General features: G+C 34.3%; 1 protein-coding gene across 1 annotated transcript in view; it reads right to left on the bottom strand.

Annotated features, from left to right (window-relative positions):
* Positions 1 to 23,545, bottom strand: part of LOC128205550 (scavenger receptor cysteine-rich type 1 protein M160-like) — a 37,963-nt gene that overhangs the window by 1,413 nt on the left and 13,005 nt on the right. The window contains exons 18-44 of the mRNA XM_052907283.1: positions 23,341 to 23,513; positions 22,742 to 22,898; positions 22,416 to 22,555; positions 21,506 to 21,621; positions 20,163 to 20,260; positions 19,815 to 19,966; positions 18,894 to 19,041; positions 18,535 to 18,701; positions 18,224 to 18,386; positions 17,825 to 17,994; positions 17,553 to 17,703; positions 17,171 to 17,250; positions 15,032 to 15,182; positions 12,546 to 12,724; positions 12,208 to 12,367; positions 10,482 to 10,651; positions 10,195 to 10,351; positions 9,483 to 9,652; positions 8,910 to 9,108; positions 3,854 to 4,017; positions 3,402 to 3,611; positions 3,108 to 3,251; positions 2,592 to 2,606; positions 2,107 to 2,127; positions 1,408 to 1,526; positions 922 to 986; positions 474 to 643 (exon numbers count right to left, since the gene is read on the bottom strand). Of these exons, the coding sequence (XP_052763243.1) occupies positions 474 to 643; positions 922 to 986; positions 1,408 to 1,526; positions 2,107 to 2,127; positions 2,592 to 2,606; positions 3,108 to 3,251; positions 3,402 to 3,611; positions 3,854 to 4,017; positions 8,910 to 9,108; positions 9,483 to 9,652; positions 10,195 to 10,351; positions 10,482 to 10,651; positions 12,208 to 12,367; positions 12,546 to 12,724; positions 15,032 to 15,182; positions 17,171 to 17,250; positions 17,553 to 17,703; positions 17,825 to 17,994; positions 18,224 to 18,386; positions 18,535 to 18,701; positions 18,894 to 19,041; positions 19,815 to 19,966; positions 20,163 to 20,260; positions 21,506 to 21,621; positions 22,416 to 22,555; positions 22,742 to 22,898; positions 23,341 to 23,513 (3,809 nt within the window). The remainder of the gene's footprint in view (positions 1 to 473; positions 644 to 921; positions 987 to 1,407; positions 1,527 to 2,106; positions 2,128 to 2,591; positions 2,607 to 3,107; positions 3,252 to 3,401; positions 3,612 to 3,853; positions 4,018 to 8,909; positions 9,109 to 9,482; positions 9,653 to 10,194; positions 10,352 to 10,481; positions 10,652 to 12,207; positions 12,368 to 12,545; positions 12,725 to 15,031; positions 15,183 to 17,170; positions 17,251 to 17,552; positions 17,704 to 17,824; positions 17,995 to 18,223; positions 18,387 to 18,534; positions 18,702 to 18,893; positions 19,042 to 19,814; positions 19,967 to 20,162; positions 20,261 to 21,505; positions 21,622 to 22,415; positions 22,556 to 22,741; positions 22,899 to 23,340; positions 23,514 to 23,545) is intronic.

Here is a 23,545-nt window from a genome sequence, read left to right as displayed (position 1 = left end):
CACAAAATCAAATCATTTAAGACGCTGTTTTCATTTGTCACAGCGACTGAAATGTTTGTTTTTTGTTTATTCATTTAATTTAACATGGAATCACAATTGCCTAAAATATGTGTTCATAACAGCATAAATGATAGTCACAGAATAAAGTTAATAAAACTGCCTGATTGTGGACATAGAAGTATACCAAACATTGGCTGAAAAGTAACACTATTATGTGTATCACATCAGTTATAGAAAAGTGTAGTTGTATGGTCCAATAGTAGGTTAACTAGGTTACAGATGTTGCTATGATGATATCGATATAAACGTTAAACGTATACTAAAGATAAGTATCTTTCAAGATAATGATACTCTTAATTTAACTGTGCTGATACAAATATTAAGTGAGCATCCACCGAAGCTTGTAAGCATATTTGTTTAATCAACTATATTGTCAATGTCCTTATACGTTTGAAGAAAATGGTATAACTGACCATCTTGGTCTCCAACACCAACTCTCAAAACTTTTGCCGTTGAACCAAAAATCTCAAAACTGGCGGTTTGGCTCAGTTCGACTAAAGCAATAGACAAAGCCTTTTCTACGAAATCGTCTTTTGATGTCACCAGGACAAACTCGATGATTAAACTTCTTTCACTTGGTTCACTAAAACAGACATTTCAAAACATTTTTTACAGTATTTGTATTTGTTAAAGTTGGAAAACTGAAATCGCATATAGTTGCTGAGAAAATGCTGCCTTAAAGTTGAATTATAAACTGATAGACATTGTGTGTAATCAATAAAACAGAACAAAAAACAAATAGCAAGTAGCAACATGCCTAATGGTATATCCATGATATATTAAAACACTCTCAAAGGTCATCTTATTTAAGGTCGTTAATTCTTACGAAATGGGGTGAAAGAACAAATACTATCGTCTTACCTCAGCGAAACAATTACTACCTTTTCGAGACCAACACCAACTTCCTGTCGAAACCGAGCCTCAAGCTGTTATAATAATGTAATTTATTTTACGATTATCAACATTTTTTGTTAATCACAATTGTTCTTAAGTTTGATACATATATTCTATGATATAACGATATTTTAATTGATGTTTTTGCAGGAGTCTTTTAGTTAGCTGTGATATAATTGAGCAACTTGACATATGTAAGTACTTATATACATATCCTTAACGCCTTGTACAACACTTTGCTTAAAAGATATGATAATAAAATGAAATATATAGTAAGACAAGGTAAGTGATGCATTGTTTGAAATGTGTAACATTTCATTTTAACCATGAATTTTATTTAACTAAAATGAAAATACAGGAACAACCCCATTAGTCGAATATACAAAAATAAACCATTAAATAGTGACAAAGCAAGGGTCCAGACGAAATGAACTTTACATAAGTCAAATTTACCTTTACTGTCAGTTCCTCCGAATACGCATTGTAAGTTTTCGCGGAGTCCAGATTCTCCCCGGACTGTAATTTGTAGTCTAACCTTATGCTCGTTCTGTGTTTATCAAACTTTTCAGAAACTGAAAATCAAGCAATACTTTTACGTATATAGTCTATACGAACTATTATAACTAAGTTAATGTGCACAAATTATTGTAAAAAAATCGTTCATAACGAATTGTCTAAGTGACCGGATCTCATTAAAATAATGCTTATGTTTTATTTGTATACTGTATAAAATAATGAGTCGCTTTTAAAATATGTGTGTGTATATATGTATAACTCACATATAAACAAAAACTATAATGAAAGTACCGTTTGCAAGAATTTCCGTGACAAGTGGTTCATTGGAAACTGCAATAAAGGCATTCGTTTATAGGTAACAATTTCGTAAGAAACAAGCGTTACATTGTGAGTGTTGTTTTGATATTGTTAACGTCCAATTATGATATCTTTTTACAATAAGCAAAAAGTATACGGTGGTATAATTCGAGAATTATTTTAAGTTCTTAAACATTTGATAAAACAAAACAGTCTGACATTTCAAGTACTGATTTCCTTTCTTACCGACGCAGGGTCCATTCATTCTTTCGAAACCCCTGACACAATCACAATAAGAAGCTTCATTTTGCATTGTGCAAACAGTGTTATTATCCTTACATTGGTCTGGATCGTTACAATCTGCAAATAAATCAAATATATTGATATGTATATATGTATTGATATTTCCAATTGCTACACAGTATATAAACCGTATTGTTGAAGTCATATAAATTGAGTATGTCACCCTTTCCAAATGATTTTCTACAACTGTTTAAAACAATATTCGGTAAAATATTTTTAATCAAAATGGCTAGAATATTGACTACCCTTGACTGGATACCCTTTACTCATCGTACCTTACACCATTTCTACCGTCATGCTGTGTTAATTAATGACACGCTAACAGCTATGTATGTATGAGCATAAGCTTGTGTGTTCATGGATGTAAACGAGCTTTGGCAGTGATATACATATCTTCTTGCATGATCTGAACTGCATACCGACACATAAGATTTTAAGTTCATTATTATGTTGTATCACATGCCTTGTACGTGGTCGATTGTTGGATGAGAAACAGTGGTGTAGGTCAAATATTTACATACCTTCAGATCCAATACCTGAAAATAAGCATGGAAAAGAACTCTAAACAAATATTTTTTAGTGACAATATGTGTTTAGTTATACTAAAGACATTTATTTCAATCAATTGATTTATAGCTATAGAGACAAGCCTAGTAGCAAAATCAACTGCGATCCAAGATTACTCAGATAAAACGTCAAACGAGAAAAAAAACACAATTAACTATGTCTTACCTAACACCACCATCTTTTATAAAAGTACAGAAAATTGATAAGGGTTAAACAAGACTCATATCGCTTACTCACGCCTACATATCATAACACCGAAACATAATTGCGTGGCCGGAAACTCGGTAAGTCTAATTACCGTCTTACTCGAGTAACCTAGTGTTAATTGTTTCTATTCGGACCGGTAATACATGAAATATAGTATTAATTTGCATTGATTGTCTATCACTATGAATCTGTTTGCATAAGATTCGTGTTGCTTAATCATAATGATACATTTTGAATTACTAAAACGGACGTGAATTACATACCGAAGCAATAGGCACTTTGTGGAACTGGCGTTGGCTTTAGTTTGTATACAAACCCAAACGAGCATTGCTGTACTTTAACACCGAAATATGCATTCGGAAATCCATTTACTATAGCTTTAACTACCCCCTTAAATATTGGATCACCTGGAAACCATAATGTCAAATGCATTTGATACGAATACAAATACTATCAAATATATGCCGTAATTTGCGATTGTCCTATTAATGCAAAAGTGAAACACATCAATTCTAATTCCATTTATTAATCCAGTCCAATGGAATAAGATCCCATACCTTGTGTAAAAATGGGGAAATAGGTTCCACATCGATTTAACGGTGGCTCTTCATTCAGCAGGATGTTATTACCAACGGAATACCAGCCGGGAGACAATTTACTGTCATCAACTGGTTTTGTAGTTGCTTTGAAGCTCAGTACTCTCATCTCAAGGCTTGGCAATCGTTTGTAGACGTCATTTGAGCATGGGTCTATGTAGCTTGAGTTAACTTTGGAAAGTAAAATTAATATGTTATGACATATCGCCTACAACGATCGTCAGCACATATAAAGGCACATTTAAACAAAATGTCAATTTTATTCGAAATAGCTTTCATTAGTCAAAGACGAAAATGAAAATTACTAGTAACCCGCGAAGAATCGTACAAAAAGTATGTTCTTGTACAGTAATTTGTTTGGTTAACAATCAAGATAGCAGATAAGTCGAAAATTGAATAATTGAAGTAATCACCACATTTGATGTACACATCTTCATCATGGTTACAGTCGTGTGTAGACCATTGGCTTGCAGGACATTCAGATACATCGTTTTCAGAACCAATGCATTCTAGTTCATCGATTAGGATATCACCTGGTTTGTAATCTTCCATGATGTCGGGATTTCGATCTAATGTTCTAGATAACAATCATTCAAGGTTAAGAATTCAATGTTTTAGACATATATCCTTAATTAGCGACTTTAGCGGGTTATCTGCAAAAAATCCCTCTATAGGTGGCGCTGCTGTCGAGTAGGTCCTTTATCCGGGTATCCTCGGATCTTATCAATTCATCCACGCCATTGTTGTTTACCCAAGCGTTTGACAGTTATACATTGAAAGTGATTAATCAAGCCTGAAACAACTTGTGTTGTACCATTTTGTTCACGAAAAGGACGTCATAAGTTTCCGAAGGACAAAGCCCGACGAGATGCATGGGTGCACGCAATTAAAAGGGGAAAATCGAAGTTCGAAATGTGGTCACCTACGAAGTACTCGTACATCTGTGAGAATCATTTCACGGGAGATGATTACCACTCTGAGACGTATTCTGGTGAGAATAATGCGTTTGTATATGTTTTAATTCATTATAAATATAAAAGATTTCAATGCAAATAAATAATAGCAGCCCTAATTTGCGCACTGACCATATATACAATATACATGTCAAGGAACTAAATCAGTAAATGTACAGTGCAGTCCGTATGTATATCTTTCGAATCTGTTCTTAATGGCTCTCAGTTATTTTCCGCATACCAAAATTTTGTCAGATTATGTAGTGACCTTGCAACCCCCTCTCCCTGTTTTCACATTTCCCCTTTTATCCTCCTGTAATGTGGGTGGGTGGGTGGGGGGGGGGGGGGTAAAATAATAAACTTGTGCAAAACCCCCACCCAAACCCCACCTCTGCAAGACTTACTTGGAAATCATAACTATTTTTTTAATCATAAATGGTGGTTATGATTTTGATATTTAATATTTCTATTTCTTTTTTACATTTCAGGGGTCGAACGACAGAAAAAGCCTCTCCGAAAAACCGCCGTTCCAAGTGTGTTTTCTTGGACATGCCAAGACACATTGCAGAAGAGGGCACGCAAGGCCAGATGTCTCTCTCCAGATGCTAGAAAGAGGAAGCTATTCCACGACATTTCGAATATCAGTGAAGAGCCACAGCCAGAGTTTATTGCTCAGAAGTTAGAAATTGTTTCAAATGATTTGGATGTTGGGGCAGTTGAGGAAGTAATTCCAATGGACACTGAAACTGTATCTGAAGTTACTACTGATGTGCAAGGGATACCTTCATATGTAGATGCTGTGATTCAGACACCAAAACAACCAGCATTTTCTATTTATAACTTTGAACATGATTCAGCAGCAGTTCATTTTTATACTGGACTTGAAAATTATTTGAAATTTATGTTTGTTTTGAGTACACTTGGACCAGCAGCATATCATCTGAACTATATATATCACTCTGTTATTAGTGTGACTGTGCCTCACCAATTTTTAATTGTGTTAATGAAACTTAGGCGACACACAACAAACTTTGGACTGTCTAGAATGTTCAGTGTTGCTGAAAGTGTAATTTCAAACATATTCATTACATGGGTTCTCTTCATGGAGAAACAGTGGAGGGAACTCAACATCTGGCCGAGCCAAGAACTTGTTAAGCACTTTGCTCCAAGCATTTTCAAAAGAAACTACCCAAACACACGTGTTATAGTAGATGGAACAGAATGTCCAATTAAAAAACCTAAAAACCCAACCGCCCAGCAAGCCACGTTTTCTACATATAAAAACAGGAACACTGTAAAAGTACTGATAGGAACTTCACCAGGGGGTTTGGTGTCACCTTCATACGGAGGCTCAACAAGAGGTGACAGGCAGATTGTGGAGCGTAGCTCATTAGCTAAGATTTGCGCCGCATGATGTATTTATTAACATTCCAACATTCTTTAAGAAAAAAAATAGAATGTCCAATGAAACTGTGATAAGGGATCGGAAAATTGCAAGTAAACGGGTGCATGTAGAGAGGATTATTGGACTGGCGAAACCATACAAGATACTGACAGAGCCCATGATAGCAACAGAAAACAAACTCTCATCTGAAATAACTTTTGTGTGTTTATGCTGTGTAATTTTAGAAATGGCATTGTGCCCTCATATGCCTGAACTTACAAAAATATGTTCACCTTTATATTAAAGCAACACTCTTATTCAAAATCAAAACTTACACAAGTATAACAAAAATGAGTGATAAAGCTTTAACTTTTTATGATATAATGCATTTATAAAAAGTATTAATAACTGATAGCAAGATCAAAAGATCCTTCAAAAGAACCATAGTTTTCAACATTAATTCAACCTTTTTGGTCTATTAATCTTATTTGGGAGTAAGAGTGCTACTTTAACATTAACTTTTTATGTTGTGTTTTTTTTTGTAAATAAATATTTAAACATGCTGATGTTTTCTTTAATGTGTTACTTGTGCCAACAAGGTTTTATAAAATAGACACAGTCACATGTCTCTGGTATTAGGTGTGCTAAAATTAAATTTAAGTTGCCATCAATGGCCGTCAGGTGAGAATATCGACTCCGCTGATAATAGTGCTGGTTCGCACACGATAAATGGTTCTTAATACCGTGTGTCTTGTGCATGGTATTCATTAAAGCAAACATGAATCCGTTTGTCGCTCAAAAGCTCATCAGAGCTTATGCTTCATATATATTCTTATGTTGAAGCCGAAGTTTTTTTTTAAAATCATTGGATATGACATGAGGTCAAAGTATTTAAACAATCTGTGGCAGGTGTGCACTACTTGCACATTAGTGATAATAAAATTTGGGATTTATATGTAACATTGATTTTCATTTATTTAGATTCAAACACCAGTTGAAGCATAATACTCTTATCATCTTTATACTCGACCAATCTGCTACCTTTCACGTGTAACTGTATAAAGACACCAGTCCTTTCTACTTGATAAACCAGATACAAAATAATACAAATAAAACATTAAACCATTTTTATTTTACATTCAACTAAGACCTTATACATATATACAGCTGGTAAATGGAAACAAGTGTTTCACAATGATACATTGTTCACAAATATTTTTCAATCAACAAAGTCAGAGTTAAAGCTGCACTCTCAAACTAAAACTTTAAAAGACTGAAATTTATTCTAACAGTTTCCAAATAAATGAGATAAATTATATTGTGAACTATCTTATAAGACTTATTCTAAGATAAAAGAAATAAATATATTTCATAACTGTCAATCTGTGAGGGTGCAGCTTTAAATATTGTGAAAATAGTCTTGATATCTATCAACTTTACGGAATTTTTGTGGCCGAGGGTCAAAATCTTTAATGTCACAAATATCTGCACCGCCCAAGTTTAAATCTCGAGCCTTAAGGGGGGAACCAGTATGCTTTTTTGCTTTGTGAAATGACTGCAATTTTTCTGTGCATGTTGTCTCAACTTTAAATTCTCCATCTTTAACAAATTTACAACATGCATATATCATAGTTCTTATATGTTTGCAATGTCCAAATGGGCCTTCTACTGCACCACATACACACTGCGCTTCATGAATATATCCATTCTTGTGTAAAGAAATGTCTACAACATAATTAACCTTCTTCCTCATTTCTGCTTTACATGCCCCACGAACAAAGTCCAGAGATGGTGCCGACAGTGGCATGTAAAGAAGAAACTTGTCGTCGTACATGTCTTTTACCTTTTCATCAAACTCCACCCGGTACTGGTCCATGTATTCGATGACCTTCTCCATTGTTATTGGTGCCATTTTAGCATCTGAATTTACATATCTGTATCCACTAGTCTTGGGCAGGCTCATGTTGAATTCTGGTAGAAGATCTTCTTCCCTGTTGAAATTCTGGTTCCTTTCATATGCCTCCAGTCTGGAAAGATACGAAATTAACTTGTGATACCATATATTGTGTTAAAAAATTCCCCACCCACTGTATTTTGTCGTAAAATACATGTAAACACGAGCATATAATCAACTAAAAGTCATTGCAATAAAAACACAACAGTGTTCACCTTTCAAAGCTTTATTAACATTACTAAAATGATAAAATCATTTGTTAAACAACTTGAATTATCAAGATATCGATTTAACAACTAGTTGTCCTCGGGCTACATTTTGACAAGTTTACCTTTCGATTAATTCCTTTTTCCGTCCAGTCAACTTTGCATTGCGTCGCCTTAGCTCCGTTTTAAGCTGGCCTAATGATAAGGTGCCAAAATTTGAAGCCATGTTGCGATATCAAATGAATAAAATTTTATCGGAATTTTATCACCACTGTTATCGATCTGTAATACGGAAGTAAACTTAGGACCTATTCGACAACAGCGCCACCAAACGAGCACCTGTTTGACAAGGGCAGATAACCGACTAAAGTCCCTCATTGCCCATACATAAATACTAGATCCGCGAAACAGATGTGTATCCTGTTAGTAATAAAAGTCCAACATGGTATTGACCTTTAATCTAATGTGATTTCAAAATCTATATGAAGCAACTACTGAACATGGCGAATGTCTGTATCGAGAGCATTTGATTCAATTTTATTAATACCGCGGTTAAAGTTATGCGTATTTATCTGCAATGCTTCAAAGGTGATACAAGACATGTTGCCGATAATCGTCTTTAAGTATAAAACTAATATTCAAAGCAGGTAAATATATCTGAAAATAGGATACGGTCGGAAACATTTCAGACAAGTATTGAGAAAAAGAACGATTTGGACCTAGTACAAACGCTAATCTACTGCCGTTTTTCATATATCGACAGTTATTTATATTATGGGCTTTGATATTGATTTGCGTTAGTATTGACAACATTTGCTCCACGTTTCATTTGTATAGTATGAATAGTGTTTTACATAATATGAACAAGTTTAAAAAATTCTTGCCCGTCGACTTTGACATCGACACAAAGACTTTGACGAGACATTTTGGTACCAAGCAAAACAGCTAAACATTGATTACAGTTCAACTCACCCATAATCATATCCCATCATGCTGCACAATACAAGTGCATCGTTGTCACCAAAATTATCGTCGCATATCGTCCCCCAATGAGGCTGATACTTTCCATCTTGGTATTTTTGGTACTGTATCTCTACTAACCCATGGTCTCCTTTAATAAGATCATGCTTGGCATGCTCGTCTCGCTTTAATGCTATTGGGGTATCAGCTCCTGTAATTGATTATATTATATTATATTTGGACAGTAGCAACATGTTGCAGATAGGGCATGATAAGCAATATAAATATCGTTTTAAACAATATAGTTGACACAATATGTGTTTATACAGGCATGCCCTACTATTAGACGAACAACGAGGCATTACTTGTCATGTTTATACCCAAATCTTTTAGACGTCCTTGAAATGTGCATATTGGTACTGACAGAATGTGTAAGCGGCTTTTGATTTTTTTATGAAAACGAATGAAAATAACACTACTATTTTTGTAGGATGGGCTGAAACAATCATTGCAGTGTTAACAATACCGTAAGTCATATATACATGATATTGCGTTTTTGCCCCATTAGCTGAAATGAATACTTACTGCAGTTTACGGCCACGTTTATGCCACTAGGGCAATCGAAATTCTCTTCTACCCACTCACCATTACCACACAAAAACAAGTCATCTTCATCACCAGTGCAGTTGAACCCTCCTAATGATGTATATGAGTGCGAGAAACCAAATCGAGAGGCATCATAGAATGTGGCGTTCCTGAAAAAAAAAATTACGCATTAACAACTAATATATATACTATGATTGATGTACAGTAATTCACATGTATTACATGTAGTAATGTTGGAGGTTTGATAAGAACGCTAAATTAAGCTTTACTTTTTTTACTCGTCTGCAGGAAAAGAAATTGGTCTTGTGAAAGAAAATGATGCGCATTCCTGTCATTTACTCCCAAATAAGATGCACGTCAATTAATAAAATTGTTTTAATATACCAAAAAAGATAATAAACATCAAAGACAGTGGTTGTTACGAAGAAAACTGTGTTAAATTTGAAAGAAAGGGGAAAAAATTAGACGATAGTTGATCACTGTCATTTAATATTTCTACGATTTCAGCTATTAAATATACGGTCTTGTTATCAGTTTTTAATATATTTTAGAAATTCATTATTTAGTAAGGAGTTAAAGGTTAAATATATATTTGTAAAACATACGTATGTTTTGATTTTAAATGAGAGTGTCACGTTAAAACTAAGTAAATGTTTTGGAAAGAAACGACTAATGGTTACTAATAACCGACCCAGTATAGTTATGTCGTAGACCAGCAATGTTACAGATCGTTTCTGCATCGGCATCTGTGAAATTATCAAAACACACTCTTCTCCATGAACCTCTGATATAAACTTCAACCACACCCAAATACAACGTCCATGCATTGTTTACTCGAACTGGTGTATCTTAAATTCAAATAATAAAAAAGATAATTAAGTTATTTATATGTATACAAAAAATAACACAAAAACGTTTGGTTCAAATATTCTGAGAAGACTCGATGAGAATACTAAAAATATCAAACGTTAAACTTACTACACTGTACAGCAACATTGTTGACTGCCGAGCAGTATCCGTGGATTTCAGACCATGTGTCTGCGCCACATTCAGATATATCTTGTTCATGACCGTGGCAGTTGAGATTAGAAATAATAGCCCCTGTATTTCCAGTTCCGTAAAACGCATTGCCGTGATAGATAGCGCTCCTTAAAAAAGCCATATTTGAATACATGAGACATTTTAGTGACAACATGCGTAAATATAAAATGAAAACCTAGATGGTATTCATCATAAATCAACATTAACACAATAAATATATCGAAATGTGTTTTTTTAAATGGTGACGTCACACCCGGTTATATGAGGTGAGCGTTTTTCTATGTGATAAGGCGTTAATTCCTGTTAACATACATGACGTTTTAAGAATGTGGGTTAAGACCGTAGGTCGCTAATCAGATATTGTCATGTCTATGTATTGACATGGCATGATAAAAGAAGACTGATAAACCGGGGTTACAAAATGGGACGTATAGTTTTATGCGGTTTAAAACTGAGAATTAAAGGAACACTTAAATTAAAAACATTCATAAAATTGCAATGTTAACGTGAATTTAAAAGCAAACAAAAGAATCTTAAATACATCTTGGTTACTCTGAGTAATATAGTTTTGAGCGTCACAAGTCCAGAACTGCCAATAATTGCTTATCTAAGAACCATAGCTTAGTTTTATTTGGTGCGTGTGAAACGAAACTCCAGGTGCACAAATTCATCGCCATATTGTGAATTCCCTTAAGTTTCACGACCCAAGTTAATATAGTTTGGGAATTTTGAGGGACATAAGTTCGCATAATATTTACGGACGGAATCACGGACGCACGCATTCACAGATAAGGTCAAATATATATGTCCCAACCCCAATGTTGTGGGGGCATTACAAAAATACATTGACACTGTACATGAAACGTTCAAAACCAGTTATATTGTTGTTCTCTTTGAATAAGGTAAAATCCAAAAAGATGGCACAATTCAATGTCGCCAAGCGTCCATATTTCCATTTGTGTATGAATATTAGTATTCAGCTATATAATAAGTTAAGTAACTTTCTTTATTTTTTTACTAAGATTTTGTCTTAAGAGTAATAAATGGCTTATCAACTTTCTGTCCAAAGATGCAGTTTCTCTAAAAATAATTAAAAAACATGTTCGCATATTATGATGATATTGAAAATCAGTAAATGTTTTTGATTTCTTTAAACGTTTAGGGTTAAACAAATGGTATGGCTTCATCTGTATATATTTTCATAGCTTGTTTTAAAGAAATGTTTATGAAAAATACAAACAAATGTTGTTCCTTACTTATTTCGACCGTCATCTATTTCGATTAGACTCGGATTTATAAGCTTGAATTTCGGAAATTTTGGTTCAGATTTGTTTTATATTTATACTGCAATATACGCATGTAAATGTGTTAAATCGCTTCAACATTAACAAACATCCCAATTTTATCTCGTGTGCACTGTTTTATTATTTACTAGTTAAAACAATTACCAAACACTTAAAAAGGTAAAAACTATTGATAGAATCCCTTGAATTTGCATCTTAATTAATATTATGAACACATTGTATGGGGATACAAGAAAAGTAAGTCTACGTCACGACTTCTTTCTATAACGGTGGTTATGAACTCGTTAGGAAAATACGCGCGATTCATGTATAAAACCTTTAAGTATGTGCGTTGTAAACATTGCTTGTAGCGAACTTACTCAGTGTTCAAACCTAGCATTCTGCAAATGACCTTTGCATTATTTGCATCGAACGACCTGTCACAAATCGGCCCCCATTTTCCATCATATTCTATTTCTACCCGTCCTAAATATTTTGTCGCATTTGTTCCATTTACCAAACGAATTGGTGTGTTCGGGCCTGAAGAAAAAGATATATGTAAATAAATAAAACAAGGCTTATTTCGCTTTTTCGATCACGTGTATTTCGTGTTTACATTAAAAATCTCAATACAAATGTAGGCAAATACATCAAAACTGATTTTAAAAAACTGTTATTACTTTAAATCTTGCTCAATCATCGAATAACAAATACGTACGGCAGTTGACGCCAACGTCATAATAATGTGAATTGCATGACGGTGAGGCAGAACCTTCTAACCAAGGGAATGACCCGCATTCGTCCAAGTTATCTTCAGTCCCGGTACAATTCAAATCTTCGACGACCAACGATCCGGAGCCAATGCCATATTTAGATCGGTCATGTATTATTGCAGTTCTGTGTTAACAATATTTAAATGAAAACTGCAGGAAAAAGCCAATACAATATTATAAACATAGCGATAACGTCCGGCATTCAGAAAAAAATTGCACGTTATACTCGAATGTAAATTATTCTTAAAAATATATTGTTCTACCGATGTTCCACAAAGCATTTTTGTGTGAAATTATAAAACTGCATGAATACTTTTATGGAAAATACAGGGAAAATCCCAGATCCACCACATAACAAAGACCTTTTTAAGAGGCACAAGATGAAACATGACAGGCACGTGAAACACATAGCGCCGCAAAACAACTTTAATTTGTGTTATCTGCAAAACAGCCGTTTACTAGCGGTTAAAAATACTTAACCTGACACTTGTGCAAATACAATACATGTCTTGAAACCTTCCAACCTCAGCGAGCTATGTTGGACACCTGGCTTTGCGTGACTATATTATTCCAATGGTTTCATAGTTTGCAACTCTTCGTCGGGTGCATGAAATTACTTGATATTAGTTGATATGTCACATAATTTGTTAAATGTGACGTGTGGCTGCTTTGGAACATCATCAGATCCTTCGTCCACAGCGCAATAACTCTTATTTCTGTTTTTTCGCGATAATTATCTTATTTACAGTTTAAAAAAGAAATACCAACGTTTATGCGTGAGATAGGGAATGTTTTTTTTTGTTTTTTTTTGCTCTTTTTCTCGTCGTCTTCAAGTTGATGATGCCTACGACTAGGCTTATGTCTCAATTTATAATTATTTTTTTTTACTTTTATTGATAAGTATTGGTACAAGTGTGAGGTTTTAAAAGAGTAATTTAAATCTCAAGTAAACTTCAGTTTCTAGTCGGTAATGCCATCATTTATAACTGAAGCTATTTTGTTTATTTGCAGTCTCAAACATTGAAATGTGACATGAAAAGTATCTTCCATGGCCGAGAGTGTAAGATAGGTTCATTCCGATCCGAGCGTAGGGCGTTTTGCGGAAACGAGGTTTACCGAGTTTCCGCAAAACAAACTGCGCGAGGGTCGAGATGAACCTATCTTACACGAGCGGCTATGGTAGATGTTTTTTCTCCCACCTCAGTTAAACAAAATTAAGTAAAAATGTATTTTTTGCTTGAAATCTTTTGTGCTTAGTGAAAATAATTGCGTATGGATATGCGATAGCACGTGGTTGTCATGGATATGCGCGCAGTGATCCAGTTAATGTTAATAGTCAAATCGGTATTTTTAAATAGTTCTAAGGAGAATGAAGTATTATTTCTTGAATGGTGCGTGAAAACTGTTTTATGGTGATATTTGAAGCGATAAATAATTAAATGGTGTTCTAAATATTACCATAAGACAAGATTTCCTTGATGTTACTGACGACAGTCATCAACAAGGGAGGTAATTACAATGTGGTAACCATTAAAATGGAGTTCCATACGGGCATTTTATCTTCGCCCGTGGGCAAGATAAGAATATCTAGCATGGTTAAATTATTGGATCAACTTATCTGATGTGGGAGAAAGGTTCATTCCGACCCGATCGTAGGGTGTTTTGCGGAAACGTGGGTTTACCGAGTTTCCGCAAAACACCCTGCGCGAGGGTCGGGATGAAACTATCTTATACAAGCGGCTATGGTAGATGGTTTTTCTCCCACCTCAGTTAAACAAAATTAAGTAAAAATGTATTTTTTGCTTGAACTCTTTTGTGCTTAGTGAAAACAATTGCGTATGGATATGCGATAGCATCAGGTTGTCGTGGATATGCGCGAAGTGATCCAGTTGATAATAATAGTCAAATCGGTCTTTTTAAATAATTCTAAGGAAAATGAAGCATTATTTCTTGAATGGTGCGTGAAAGCTTTTTTTATGGTGACATTTGAAGCGATAAATAATTAATTAGCGTTCTAAATATTACCATAAGACAAGATTTCCTTGATGATACTGACGTCAGTCTTCAACAAGGGAGGTAATTATAATGTGGTGACCGTTAAAAAGGAGTTCCATACGGGCATTTTATCTTCGCCCGTGGGCAAGATAAGAATATCTAGCATGGTCAAATTATTCGATCTACTTATCTGAGGTGGGAGAAAGTGTTTTCTCCCGTTAAGCTTAGGCCTTAAGTGTGTGTCCCTTAACCGGGGGATTCGCTAAGTCTTTGCTTCAAATGTTTTCCTATACGTGGCAATATCCGTCGGGGACGGTAAAAATATAAGTATTTCACAAACTGTTTTATTCTCCATGTCTGCCTGACATTGCTAACTATGCTTTTTCCTGTAGTTTTCATTATACAATTACATGCACTTAAGACAGTTTTAACTTACTGATTTCCAGGAGCAGACGCCAATCGACATATTACTTGTGCGTCATATTTGTCGAAATATTTGCTGCAGACTGTTCCCCAGACTCCGTTATACTGAAATTCAACTCGTCCTTGATATTTGTTAATGCCGTCTCGAAGTCGTACGCGGTTGTCTTAAAAAACAAATATTACATATCAAATAAACTATGAACGTTAATTTAGCAAGCAATATTCGTATGTACCAATACAGCTAACTGTACAACTGTCTTTGGTTACAATTTAAGAAAATTACAAATAATTTTCAAAGATAATTTAAAATACATTGTATAAAGCTTGTTTATTTCGATATGGCATCTTCCGTACAGAAAAATTGTATGCACATTTGGGAAATGATTTCTTTCATAAAACAAAAGCTGTCACATTGACAGCGCACTTGACTAGTGCACCGCTATAAACTCAAACTTAAACGTCTATTAATAATGTGCCATATTTTGGATTATATGCAATATAATGATCTGATTTCATTAGATAGTAGGTTAGATCGATTGAGGTCATAAAATAAAGTTTCAATGCAATACATAAGGTAATTGCTATTATATTGACTTATGCACGCTGACATAGAAAAACCTTATTTTCCATGTAAATATAAATTAATCAGTAAACTTCAAACATTTAGAAGTTGCTGATATATTAATTTGTATGTGTTAACTTGCACAATCTTAACCAGAATGTCTAAGACGAAAACTAAAAGGCCACTATACACATGATATGCTAGATACAGTTATCTTACTCAATATATTAAATAGTTTTGATGATTGGAAAAACTTGTCTTAAGTTGCATTGCAATACATTGAAGTATTTACTGAGGGTATTACTTGTGCTTATATGCAAAACCTTAATCAGAATTTTACCATGTCACTTCTATTATTATATTATGTACCGAAATACAATAAAAACAACAAATAACTGCCAAGCATTATACCCCACTGAGCGCCTTGTTTTCATGAATATTTAGATGATTGAATCAAATATCCATATACTGAAATGCCACCTGATTTGACCTGATAACCATAAGATTAATAAGGGCCATCTGATGGTGATACCCAACCTTCATATCTAGTTTGAGAGTCATGGGGGCAAGCATTGTTAATTCACCACTCGGACAAACGTTTTGCCTTTAAGGTCACTGTGACCTTGACAAGATGAACTCAATATCAATGGGCTGACCTACTGGTAAGGTCGCCCTTTGTATTAAGTTTGAGGACAACATGCCCAGGCATTGTCAATTAATACTGGGAAAAGCTTTTCACGTTCAATGTCACTGTAACTTGATTAACTCAAGATCAATAGGGGTCATCTACTGGTCACGCCAAACCTCCAAGTCAAGTTTTAGGACCATAGGTACAGGCATTGTTGAGTTATCATTCGATCAAACCTTTTTTTATTCAAGTTCACTGTAACCTTGACCTTTGAGCTGATGATCTCAAAAAACAATAGAAGTCATCTTCTGGTCACCTAAAACTTCCAAATCAGGTTTGAGATCGATGGGTCCAGGCATTGTCGAGATATCACTCAGACCACTTTGGTCTATCGACTTACGGGTCGACCGACGTGTGCAAAGCAATATAACCCCTCTTCTAAGGGGTATAATTGACAGAGACAAACTCAGCAATGACCACAAACCAAACTCATACGCCCAGGCCGGCCAGCATACCCGCTAACCACTGCGCTAGTTGTACAACATTCGTATGGTTTGAGAAAGAGTTTTTTGGCAAGGCCAAATAAATTGTTTAGTTTATTACGCAAAATTTTATTTGTACTTCCTTTCTAATCCAAAGTAGGGTTATTTTGTTGAGATATGTTTTTGATAAAAAAGAAATGAATAATTTGATGTCGTGTTATTGTAAAATATTTTAATAACATATTGAGCTTTAATTTTGAACTTATTTTTGTAAACCTCAAACAAAAATCTAAAGTCAATAGTTGATTTTCATGCTTTTATGAATTACATTCGCTATCAGTCACTAAGCTTTTATGCTACCGTAAGGTATTTTAAACGAAATTGAACGAAAGTACAATATACATGTATTATACTTACGGCTGCACCGTACGGTGGCTGAGTAATAACATGAATTAGGTAACCATTGTGCCGAACTAGTACATTGTGAAATATCTGTTTCTGTTCCCTTGCATTGTAAACCGTAAATGTAGCCGGTTCCATAGTAATGGATGCCTGGCTCACTATAAAACGGAATGAACTACAATTTAAGTGGTTTAAAACACATTATATATACATAAACCGGTTAACATTTGAACTTCACAGAAAGATTAACTGTAACCGTAACCCGGGACGCATTTATTCTTAAAAATGTACATATACATTATGTATATACATTATACACCTACTTTCATAGTAGGTATTTCATTGCGAGAAAATTTGGTTCCAATAGCCAAACCTCACATACTTTTTTTCAAACCAAATCCTATCTAAGGTGAACTATTTCATTGAATTTGACACGCATAGGATAATTTGAAATAAGTACCCAACTGTGTAGTTTAAGCGCCTGCAAATGACAGCTGCCTCATTGTAACTAAAATCACTACTGCAAATTCTAATCCAACTTCTATCAAACCATGCTTCTACCACACCCGACGAATTAGTACCACCGGTCAAACGAATAGGTGTGTACGGTCCTGTTCAACGAAAAGACATTACTTAAAATACCCAAAATCAAGTCACAATGAAATTCATCAAGCAATTTCAATAACGAACGGTGATTTTATCTAGTGTTATATGTTTTTAAAAGTTCCTTACTACAATTTATTGATACTGATGAATTTGAAGAGTGGCATGTCTTATTTTCCGAGAACCATGGTAACGACTTGCATTCTTGGATATCTTCTTCGTTACCGATGCATTCTAAGTTTTCTATAGCATAGCCTCCATTCATGCCATACTTGTTATTGGCGAAAATGAGAGCGCTCCTAAAATGCAATGGCACTCAAATCAAAAACAAATATTTTGTTTAAAATACACATTAGTTCCTCTTATTAAATTGTTATTTGCAATTATAAAAGTGTTGGATAAATAGTGGATAATTAGGATTTTTTCCAGTTATGACCGGAAAAGGTATCAAACATTAAGTTTCTTATGTAGTGTGGCCTGTTTTAGTTAACATCGCATTTTAAATTGGGTTTAACAAAGAGCTTTTACCCCTTAGTTGGTGCTCCAACCAAGCCGCATATAGTATCTGCATCGTTAGAATCAAAATGTTCGGCACATACGCTGCCATACTTATCGCCGTAAATATCCCGAAAGGTAAGCTGAATACGTCCAAAAAATTTATTCACGCCGGAAACTAATTGAACGTCAGTCTCTGTAAAACAAGACGATTTGCTTGTAATGTATTAATTACCCATTATTAAAAAATATTTTTGTGGCATGTGGGTCTTCAAAGAAGATCATCCAAATACTGCGGTTTAAACACTTTTTCTGAACAAACATTTGTCGAATAAATTACTTACTGCATTCAACTTCTAGGGGATAGTTATTTCCACACGACCCAACTGTCCATTCGTCTGACTTACATTCTGTAATTTCATCTTCATAACCCGTGCAATTAAGATTTGTTACGGTATAGTTGTCGAATGTTTTATTAGTGTATGTGTTAGCACTCTTTATGGTACCATATCTGAAAAAGAATAGAACAAACGTTCAAATAATATTTAAAAAATAATATTATTGCATGAAATACTTGTGGCGTAAACCTCTGCATAACATTCCTGAATACTTATCAAACAATAAAGAAGGTTGCCAATATGTTGGGCCCTAGCAAATGTTTATATGCAGCTTTATCAAAAATATAATCATTAACATAACGTACGTGTATCTATAGCCTGCAGAACTACATATGATGTTAGTCATATTGGATAACACACTGCTACTACACACTGGTCCCCAATGACCACCGTAGAACACCTCTACACGCCCTTTGGTTGGAGAAGGCCCATCAATAATACGCACTAATGCCCCTGTATTTTTTTTTACAAAAGTATATATATATATAGGATAATAATAATGAACCAAAGAAAAAAAGAGTAGATTAATGCAACATGGACGACATATAGTTCAATACATCGCCATAAGTATATTTGAAGAACCAAAACTGGATCTGTGAATAATAGGTGTAGGTCTAACCTTAAGCAAGCATATTAAATGCATAGTCATACATTATAGATGTTTTAAGTATGCAGTAACAAAACGATAACAATGTCACCAAAATCTTTGTTATAAAGTATTTCATTCACACAAAAGGTGTTCCACTAATAGATATAGTGTCAGGTGTCGCAAAGCTCGATACTTTCCATGCAATTATGTAGTGTTAATTGCGGACAATTTGTTTCAATATCCTCTTATTTCAAAAGATAATATTACAAAGCCACTTCATTTTTATTAGATATCCTGGATCCTCATTACACAAGTATGTATTACTTTTAAATAGGTTTCAAATTTCAAAAGATTTTTTATTAATTACAACTTAGTAAAATGTGTTCAACCCATTAACACATTCAAATATACTCAAACTTGTTGCAGTTGAGGGTGAAATGTAAGGGTCAGAGTGGCCTAGTATTATAGGTGTCCGCCACATACCTAAGAGGTCGTTAGTTAGATCCCCACAACGGCTATGTTTTATGGCTGTCAGCTAGGGTGGAAGTTATGGTGTAGGTAGGTAGGTTGGGGTAGGTAGGTTTGAAGGTAGCTATAGGCAGGTAGGTTTAGTTAGGAAGGCTATTTTGTTACGTACTGCAATCAACTTGTATTATCTTCCGTGAGGAACATGAGCCAACAGATTCGTTGTACGAAACGCATCGCGATATATCGACCTCGTCTCCAGTACATTGCCATTTTCCCAACACAGACGAATCATTGCTTTCTTTATAAGAAAACGTGGCGTCCCTGCAAAAATGTATTTATAAAATAGCATGTGTGCACTGATTCATGGACGAACCATTCAAGACATATAAATAGTTAGGATAAAATAACGGCTTGAATTCTAGAAATATCTAGTATTAACTAAGTTTAGTAGTGTACGAATAAATGTGTAGTTTATTAGCAGCACTAGTGTGCATATGACATATGACATATTGTTTACCTTGTGTGATAATGACCGGCCATGCGGCATATAACAAATGCAGCATTTTCGTCGAATCCGTCAAAGCATACTGGATACCAGGTACTATTGATTCTCGTCTGCAGTACTCCGTGTATATGTTTTTGGCCATTTAAAAATCGAATTGGAGTTTCTAAAAGAAATTTAATAATACTCCATTTGATTTGGATTTCTAATTTGAATAGAAAATAATTTATAGAACGTGAACACAAGTCTACTTGAATTCGTTGAATAATAAAATAAACATACGACAATTTATTCCATAGTTTGTCGAAGAAACTGTTGCTAAAGTTCTAGTGCATTCGACTATATCGCTTTCATCTCCAGAACATTTCAGTTGATGAATACTTCCCCCAAAAGAAATAATATTCTGCTTTCGAAAATTCTCAGCAGTAGATGGTATTTCTATATTTCCGACGCTGAATACAAATGAAAGACAAGTTTTATAAAATGCACATGTTTTCCGGTGGCTAATTCATAATAGTCAGTGAAATACGACATTTTGTTATTAACCCCTGACGTTGTATATGCTCACCTTTTCTCTAGTTCATGAGTTATGATAACCTTTTTTATAAGGGGAACAACGTCGGAATTTCAATTTTAAGAAAAATCAACTTCAAATTTTGCACTCATTTTGATTACTTTTCAGCATTTTGTTCAGACTAGGCGTTACAAAATCAGGGTATTCGTTATGAGTTTCCTCCCTTATCACTTACTAAAATCGCATCGGATATTTTTGAAAAATTTACGGGGGGGTCTACATTATTTTTCGAGGTTGCTTCCACCGAATTTTTACCGAAAGCTTTAATGCATGTATTTGAAAGTATCTATAATATGGCTACGTCTGTGTAAATGTTTTTTTTTATGTTTACAATAAAAAAACATCTACATATACGTTTACCAAACAAACGTATAGCAATGTTAGAGGACGCTTGTGTTAAGGACAGTATCGATTGCCTACTCATAAGGTACGATCCCTCGCAAAGAAACATGTTTATTTTTCTCCACATAACTCGTTTTAAGCTGGGAATACTTAAACGCGTTCAAGAATATCATGAGAAAATATTGTACATGCTTCCTCTAAATTTCAGATCAGTTCTGAGTTGGTTTGCTGGAATATTGCAACATGTTGGCCAAAAACAACATTGTGAAAGAAAACAGAAATAGTCTATTAATTTCATTTTTATAGTTTTATTATCTACTATGCACGTGAAGGCACATATGCAAAACTATGAATAATTGCTTCATTAAGGACAAGCGCGTTAAGCATCCTTAATTAAATAAAAAGTTTACCTGGTAAAATTCATATCTAATATTTTGCAAACTGTTGCTATTGTTATAGCCGAGTCCACGTTGTAAATATAGTCCTTTCCTCTTCCAATGACAGCACTTATTTGACCCATATATTTTGTTCGCCCGTGTTGCAGCTCAAGATGCGTTGCTAATTAAGATAACAAATTTATGCATGTAAAAATAGCAATGGCAAACACACACTCTACAGAAATTAAGTAATTATTTATATTACGGTAGATTCATATATCAAGTTTAAATATGAGTGTTTTTACGAACAGTCTTTTCATTTGATACAAAAGCATAATACTGGAAGTAATTCGTTAGTTACGAAGGAGAATAAACAAACATTGTTAACACTTATATTTATTACAATACTTAAATTTACGTTTTGTCTCTAAGTTTACAAAGCATAGTGCATTGATTTTCTAATTGATTTGGGATTTAACTTTTAGCCTAAAGAAGACATCAATGTATGCACTTATTTTTGGACCAATGATCTCAGTTGTTGTTTTCTTTTTTCAAATGTTCTCCTTTTCATGTATTTCATTGAACATTTTGATAGCTTAAATTTTGAGAAACAATTTAGTCAAAGTTTTGTTTCATTATTTTACCAGTTAACATAACTGATAACACGTTTATAGCATAGATAGATCCCGCGTTTTTAGAAATTTTCAGAGCTCAGACAGAAATATATTATCCATGATGGTAATATATTTCTTAAGCCACCTTCTGAATTTGTTTGCTGCGACGCCTTAATTTGAATAAAATAATGTTCGTATTGGTCCACAAATAATTGCACCCTTTAACATGATTTCTACAGAAAATAGAAGCCTCCTTCAAGCTTCGCCCTACACTTCGGTCTCTTCCATTTCCTAAATAACTTCAAAATATGTAGACTTACACACCTGAATTTAAACAAATATCTGCTTCATTAGAACTTACGACAAGAGATTGATAGTACTTCAGCACAGGTCAAGTTATCCGTTGAGCAAGTGGAAATGTCATCTTCCAATCCACTTCGACATGTCACGGACATCTTTTCTATGTTATCGCTTCCTGATGCATTCCATGTACTCACAGAACTATAACAAACACACAACTAAGGTAGACGTTGAGACTAAGATTTTCAACAGTACTACAAAATATAATTGAGCTAATGTGTTTCAAAAACGAGTTGCATTTTATTTAAATAACAACTTTCAAATTGATGATAACATATGTTTATGTGTAAATAATATGTTATTTTAAAAGACAAATTAAGTTGTTACCTGCTACTAAACCCCATCATGAAACAGAGTACTTGAGCATTGTTTATATTTGTGATTTTTCTATCACTGTAACACATCCGGTTCCACGTGCCGTTTTGGTAAACCTCGGGAATACCAGTGACTTTATCTGTCATCTCGGCTAGTCTTACAGGCGTATCTAAAACACAAAACAAATTCAAGATAAAGTATGAATATTCTTGATAATCAAAAAGTTAGACGTCAATCTATACATGAACTTAGACGTCTAGCTAAACGTAAGTGTGAGTGATGCAGTTGAGTGCGTTAGGTATTTAAGAACTTTCTCTTTACATGTGTAAGTTAAGATTTCATTTTTCTTTTAAACACGTTTTTTAGCATGTCAAGTGTAGACATTAATGTGATGAAGTGCACAAAAAGAAGTCATGCACAAACCAGAAAGTAGTTCGCAACCTATTGATGGTACTTGCAGATGGTGAACTAGTTCCTCTTCATTTTAAAGTCAAAATTGACGGTTATTGGTTAAACTCAAGTCAGTCAGTTTAGGTATTCTCGTATTATTATACGTAGATTATATGAATGAAATAAATGCAAGTATTTTGAAAAAAGATCATAAATCATACTGCATCTGACAAAAGCATTTTTTCCACTAGCACAGGAAAGTTCGGATGACTGAAAATCCGCTAATTGACACATTTGGTAATCTTGTTCATTTCCAGCGCACGTGATGTTTTGTATATAAACAGGCGTTGAAAACGACGGTTTCAAAACGTCTATACTAGAGATCACGTGTTGCCTGAAATATGGAAATTTGACATATAACAACCC

This window comes from Mya arenaria, chromosome 2, assembly GCF_026914265.1.
Source record: "Mya arenaria isolate MELC-2E11 chromosome 2, ASM2691426v1".
In the NCBI taxonomy this organism is placed as follows: domain Eukaryota; kingdom Metazoa; phylum Mollusca; class Bivalvia; order Myida; family Myidae; genus Mya; species Mya arenaria.
Note: the sequence above shows the minus strand (reverse complement) of the source record. Positions and strands in the feature narration are given on the sequence as shown.